The sequence below is a fragment of the Sinocyclocheilus rhinocerous genome, unplaced genomic scaffold (genome assembly GCF_001515625.1).
Source record: "Sinocyclocheilus rhinocerous isolate Xijiao unplaced genomic scaffold, SAMN03320098_v1.1 scaffold2653, whole genome shotgun sequence".
In the NCBI taxonomy this organism is placed as follows: Eukaryota; Metazoa; Chordata; class Actinopteri; order Cypriniformes; family Cyprinidae; genus Sinocyclocheilus; species Sinocyclocheilus rhinocerous.
The window spans coordinates 43,256-50,712 of NW_015664693.1; the positions used below are offsets into that span (position 1 = coordinate 43,256).

Below are 7,457 nucleotides of genomic sequence, written 5' to 3' on the forward strand. Positions count from 1 at the left end.
TTTTGTGAATGTCGATGACATTTAATGTTAACTATCTTTTAATCAAAACATAAAACATTATTTACCCCGTTTGTATCTGCGAGGCGTCCGTTACACATTTTCCCTGTGTGTTAACGTCAGTAATTATGACTGTCGAATGTCTCTCTTGGTAATGTATTTTGCCTCGCCCCCAAACATATGATTCGACTATCAGTCGACTATCAGCAAGATTCGAAAATTCAGATTCGACTATGAAAATCCTTAGTCGGGGACACCCCTAATAAAACGTCCTGTAAAATGTATTTCCTATCTACCTTAAACATCATTGTGTCATACTGACCTTGGTGTTTGTGCGATTGTTCTGCAGACAGTCTTGCAGAACATCCTCGTACTTCTTTATCAGACCGTCTCGACTCTGATCTGAGGACGGGGTGGTGCTGTCGTAGCCGGACGTGACCGAGGAGGCCGAGGTCGAATCTGTCGAGTCAATCGAGAACGAAGACGTGACTTCAGTGTCCAGAGAGCCAGAGTCAGAGTCCTGGATGCTTTCTTTCGCATAAGACGTCATGGAGGACAAAATCTGTACATCCAGGTCTGCTAGCCACAGCTCTCGGTCCATTAAAATACTTTTTGGCTGACCAATGGAGCAAGGTGAATTGCTTAATGAGAAAACCTCATGTTCTGATTGGCTAATCGGAACAGTGCTGATCTCTGATTGGCTCAAGTGATTTACTACTAAAGCAGTGTGAGGTTCTAAAGCACCAGAGTGTGACGTTTCAGACTTCAGTCGGTCCCCTTCAGATTGTGTGCTGGCGGATGTGTTTGTGCTCACATCTAATAGATCGCTAGTTTCTAGCGACTGCTGAATGAAACTGAAGCTGGAATTGAAAACGTTGCGCGACGGCATTGGGGAATTTTCCTTGGCGTCACACAAACGGTGAGTTTCGGAAGAATCCTGGCCGTCGTCTCTCTTGAAAACCTCCTTAAGCCATCGCTCACTGGGGCTGCTGGGTAATTTCGAAGCGCTCTTTTGAGTGTTCTCATTAGTAGACGAGCCACATGGCTCTGAGCACATGTATCCCGGGCGTCTGAAGCTCCCCCAGCGATAGCTTCCCGCTGCCGCCGTCGGACTCACAGCACCTGTTGAGAACAGATTACCGATTAAATGTCTTAAGTCGTGATGATAAACCGTGAAATGTGCTTTATAACTGGACATCCAACATGTAAACTCTCACAATGGCATATCTGTAAACAAATAATGAGCCATGACAGCTGCCATCATGTGTTTTAGCTGTGAAATTTCCCTGTGATCAGTGTCAAATGCAATACAGCTGTTGAGAAATAAAAACTGATGGGCACTTTAGGAAATGCACAGTAAAAACAACTATAAGAGTTTAATAACAGTGTAAAGATACAATTTAAATATGAAAAATTGACATTTTAGTAACATGGTCATCATTACATAATGTACTTTTGTACATTTTCTTTTACATTTAAAAATGTACATTTCTGTACATTTTACACTTAAAACAAATTTTTTCCATTTAAAATTTTTCATTTTGTACATTTTGCACTTAAAACAATTTTTACATTTAAATATATATTTTTGTACATTTGTACACTTAATTTTTTTTTTTTTTTTTGTAAAAAATTTTATATTTGAAATTAATTTACTTAATTTACTTCAATGCATTTTTTTTTGGGCTGACTGAAATTTTTGCAAACAATGCTCAGATTTGTTTACATATATATATATATATATACACACACACACACACATATACACACACGCTGTGTGTACATTAATGAGGAAAAAAAATTAACTTAAATGATTTTAGCAAATGGCTGCAATATAACAAAGAGTGAAAAATTTAAGGGGGTCTGAATACTTTCCGTACCCACTGTATATATGCACATATACATATACATACACACAAACAAATATAGAGACAGAGAGATTATATATTTAATCTATATAAAAGCAATATGAACCAGTATCATTTAGCATAATTATATATAGTTAGTAAATATAGTTTATTAATACTTTGAATTAGTTTTTATATTTTTATTTATTTTTTATATATTCCATTTTCATTTTCATTTTAGTTAAAGTTTTAGTAATTTTGTTGTGTTTTTGTCATTTTTATTAGTTTTTGTTTTTCATATATCTATATAGTTTTTATTTCAGTTTTAGTTATTTTAGTATGTCAAGTTAAATTAAATGAAAATGACAAACGCTTCACTTTAAAATTCATATTAAATACAAATATTACATATATTAAAATTAAATAAACATTCATTAAATAAATATTGTTTGCAGGAAACAATAACAAGATTGAGTAATTTGATACTTTGAGACCAACCTTTGCAAACTATGAAAGCAACATCTGAGCAATAAAACTTTCTGTAAGTTTTGACTGTAAGATGAGCCAAAATGAGTTGAGTTCAAATGCATAAACGACAACCCATCACAATATTATGAACCCCAAAACAACAGAAACAAAACACGTCTGAAACCAAAACCTCCACATCCCTGTATAGTCCACAAAACACATTGGTCTGTTGTTCTGAGGGAAAGGGAGGGATCAGTGGAAAAACTCTCAAACGGTCTCTTTGTCTGCAGCTGTGATTGGCTCTTTAAACGCGTTTCCCACAATCCCTCACTGCAGCGAATGCAGAGTGAGAACAGCTGCAGTTCAATGTCTCTCTCGCAGATCTTTCAAACATAAACACACAAACTCACTCACATGAGAGGAATAACAGAAAGTCCATTCACACGACTGCGAGACCCGAGAGAACAGACTAGACCATCACTGAGCCAAAACCTGACATTTATATCACTGATTTCTATATAGTGTGAAATGGTGTGCAAATAGTTTCCCCTCAAAATAGGTCTTAAATATGTAAGACAAGAAAAATGATGCCAAAGAATCTCTTTTTATCTTCTGGCATTGCAATCTTTCACCATAATTTACACAGAGCTAATGAAGAGCAGATGAAGTCACTGCTGAAGAATGTTTTCTAGAGAGAGGAAGAGCTGCTTGAGTGAGAGACACATCCTCTGAAGACTTGAACAAAAAGAGGCTATTGAGCGGTCGACTAGAGCAGGGATTCCCAAACCTTTGCTACCCGACCCCTTTTACATAAAATTGCAAATTGAAGTTAATATTTCAATAATTTCATTTAACAACACACTTGCATGCTTACAGATCTCTGATGATAATATAGTCACATGACTTTTTTTTTGCAAGTCATATTTAGTCACTTCTATTTATGTTTCAGATTGTCGTTTCAAAGACAATAACATTGTTTAAGCTGTACATTTTATTAATTATGAAAAATTCAATTTCTGCTATAAAGCAGCTCTACAGAAAACAATAGTGTTGGTGTCAATGTTGATTCAATTCAGTTCAATTTTGATTCAATTCAGTTCAATAACATTGTAGATACAAAGTTAATTATTCAGCACAATTCAGTTCAAATTTTGTTCTCATCCGATCATGTCAGTCCAGTTAAATAGATATTACTAAATATTAATTGTCCTTTAAACCATTAAGTATGCATGGTTTTGATGTTTTAGTTAGCGTTTTATTTAGACTTTGTATTTAATTTTAATTTTATATTGTTATGAGTTAATTATTAGCTTCTTTAAGTCACATTTCAAGTCACTTTTGTTTATTCTTTTGTTTATAAGTCACTTTATACAGAATAATATAGATTGCTTCAAAACAGCTTCACATTATTGAAAAGGAAAATATCAGTGTTAATGTTGCAAAATTAATTAATTATGAAGCCAATTTAATTTTAGCTATAAAGTGTCATTTTCAGCTCAATTCAGTTCAACGTTGATTCAATTCAGCAACACCGTAAAAGTTTAGTGTCATTATTCAGCTCAATTCAGTTAAAATTTTGTTTTCATCCCATAGTGTTAGTGCAGTTAAATCGGTAATTATTACTGAATAATGATTTCTTTTAAAACATTTTTTTTTTTTTAGAAAGTGTTTGTTTTTTAGTAAGTTTTTAATTAGTCACCTCAGTGTCATTTTCAGCTCAATTCAGTTCAACGTTGATTCAATTCAGCAACACTGTAAAAGTTTAGTGTCATTATTCAGCTCAATTCAGTTAAAATTTTGTTTTCATCCCATAGTGTTAGTGCAGTTAAATCGGTAATTATTACTGAATAATGATTTCTTTTAAAACATTTTTTTTTTTTTAGAAAGTGTTTGTTTTTTAGTAAGTTTTTAATTAGTGTTTTGATTGTTTTTATTAAAAAAATATTTCTTATATTTTTATGATTTCATTACCTTAATTCATTTATTTAGGCTATATCTTGCTTTATACTATACAGATTGTTTTTATTTTTATGATTTAATTCTTCTTCAAGTCACATGTCAAGTCACTTTTATTTCTATAACACTTTATACAATACAGAGTTTATATTTTTATGATTTAATTCTTCTTCAAGTCACATGTCAAGTCACTTTTATTTCTATAACACTTTATACAATACAGAGTTTATATTTTTATGATTTAATTCTTCTATTTTTTCTTTAACTCACATCACATGTCTCTTTTATTTCTATCACTCTATATAAAATAGAGTTTATATTTTTATGATTTAATTCTTCTTTAAGTCACATGTCAAGTCACTTTTATTTCTATAACACTTTATACAATACAGAGTTTATATTTTTATGATTTAATTCTTCAAGTCACATGTCAAGTCACTTATTTCTATAACACTATACAATATGGAGTTTTTTATTTTTATGATTTAATTCTTCTTCAAGTCACATGTCAAGTCACTTTTATTTCTATAACACTCTATACAATACAGAGTTTACATTTTTATGATTTAATTCTTTAAGTCACGTCAAGTCACTTATTTCTATAACACTTTATACAATGCAGTTTATATTTTTATGATTTAATTCTTCTTTAAGTCACATGTCAAGTCACTTATTTCTATAACACTTTATACAATACTGATTGCTTATATTTTATAATTTAAGTAATTATTAGCTTTTCATTCACCATCTTTAAGTATATATTCCAAGTCACTTTTATTTATATGGCACTTTATACAATAAAGTTTGTTTATTTTTATTTAATTAGTTATTAACTTTTCATCCACCGTAAGTCACATTTCAAGTCACTTTTATTTATATTGCTAAATTAATTATTAATACTATAACACTTTATACAATACAGATTGTTTATATTTTTATGATTTTAAGTTCACATTTCAAGTCACTTTTATTTATATGATTAAATTGTTCATTAGCTTTTCATCAACTCAAACCCCTTGCATTTCCCCAGTTTGGAAAACCCTGTACTTTACCTAAAATGACTGTTTACTACGACCTACACAAAACAACTTTTGGTTATTTTTTTCCTTCTGTGGAACATTATAAGGAAGATATTTTGAATAATACACAGAAAACAGTAGCATGACTGAAAACATACAGTGTAGATCATCTTTGCATGAGCATACAAACCCCAGCCCATACAAACTGTGAACACCTGCACTTCCGTCACAACCACAACTGAGACACACCATCATCCTCCATCTGTCACAGACAACGTCTAGTTCAGCTTTAGTTCACTCAGTCTTCAATAGATGACTAGTAGACACCACACCATTGAGCACACTAAAGGACTGCTTCCCCTCAAAAGGGAAGGAAACGCTCACAAGTCTCTGTAAAGACACATGCTTGTCACGATTCCCTAAAAGAACAGATGAAACCCCCTTAAAAAAAAAAAACCATCAAACACAGAAAAAAACAGAAGTACAGGAAATATCTGAGTGGTTTGTTTTATAAAAGTGTCTACGCAAAAACAACTAATATATGAGGGGTAACCATGCAAAAGTCAAAGGGCATTACGTATGAGGTTGCTAAGGTAACCTAAATGGTTGCTAGGTGGTTGTTAGGTGATTTCTTACAGTCTCAAGTGAAAAGAATCTACATTCTGGTCAATTTCAGTCGAGTTACATTTATTTCTAGTGCTTTATACACATTATCACATTAATAAACAGGAAAGTGACAGTGTTAATGTTGTAAAATTCATCAATTATGAAACAAGTTCAGCTGAAAAGCAGCTCAACAGAAGGCAATAGTGTCAATATTCGGCTCAATTCTGTCCAATTTTTCAGCTGAATTCAATTTCTCCTTCATTGTGCATCTGTGGGATTTTTTCACCCATTTTATGTCCAACAGGTGAAAATGGTGCTTTTCTCAAGAACACACATGGTTTGAGAAATCATTTATGTCTAATCACATCCTCAAAGTATATGAAAACACCAAGTATGTGCAAGAGAAATAGATGTTTGACTATGCAAACACCACTAATTACTGATAAACAGTTTAACCACTAACAGAAACACCACACAAGCTTCAATCAATATTGACATGCATTGAAAAGCCACGGTTTTCCAGCGAGAGAAACATGTGTGTTTACCTTAGTCGATTAGAGAGGCCCTCTCCAAACACACTTCTGCTTTACTCGGCCTCCCATTGGCTGCTCATGAGCGTTTCACACACACGACGGTATGCCGAGGAGATCATGAAGAGGAAAAGGGAATGTTTGAGGAGAAAACACCAATCTGTTTCAGAAAGGTTTCACCATTTGAGCTGATTCACCACACTTGCACACGTCCAGTGACAGCAGCGTTTGAGGAAGTGAGAGTTCGATGGTCATCTTCTGCAAGTCTTTTCCTCCTTCCTTTTTAACACGCAGACAGTAAAGTCGACAGTGAGACCAAGCTCAGCTCTCTGTGTGCCCACAACAACCAAAGCACGATGTTCACAGCAGTGTTTTACTGTTAACTAAAGCCAAAACATCGGTGTTAACCGAAATAAAATAAAATATTAGATTAAAAACGTTAAAATTAAAAACAAAAATTAGAAATGTTGCAACTAAGTCAAATATCTGAAAGTTGAAGTTGTACAATTGCTAACTGAAATAAAAATAAAACTGAAACAAAAATAAAACTTTTTTTTTTTGTAAATATTGTAAGTCCCCAATTGTAAGTCGCTTTGGATAAAAGCGTCTGCTAAATGAATAAATGTAAAATGTAATTGTAAAAAACAAACACTACTAAAAATGACTAAAGCACATAACAAAATTACTAAAAACTAAACTGAAATTAAAATGAAAACTGAAAATATAAAAATAAAAGTTAATTGAAAATAGCAATTGAAATTACATAGAACGATAGATAGACCGATAGATAGATAGAACAATAGATAGACCGATAGATAGATAGAACGATAGATAGACCGATAGATAGATAGACAGACAGACAGATAGAACGATAGAACGAGACAGACAGATAGAACGATAGAACGATAGATAGATAGACAGACAGATAGAACGATAGAACGATAGATAGAACGATAGATAGAACGACAGAACGATAGATAGAACGATAGAATGATAGATAGATAGAACGATAGATAGAACGATAGATAGAACGA

The 7,457-nt window shown here is 32.7% G+C and overlaps 1 protein-coding gene across 1 annotated transcript in view; it reads right to left on the minus strand.

Annotated features, from left to right (window-relative positions):
- LOC107730373 (disrupted in schizophrenia 1 homolog) overlaps positions 1-7,457 on the minus strand; it is a gene marked incomplete at its 3' end in the record, with an annotated part of 47,853 nt that overhangs the window by 37,213 nt on the left and 3,183 nt on the right. The window contains exon 2 of the mRNA XM_016541196.1: positions 320-1,119. Coding sequence (XP_016396682.1) covers positions 320-1,119 — 800 coding nt within the window. The remainder of the gene's footprint in view (positions 1-319; positions 1,120-7,457) is intronic.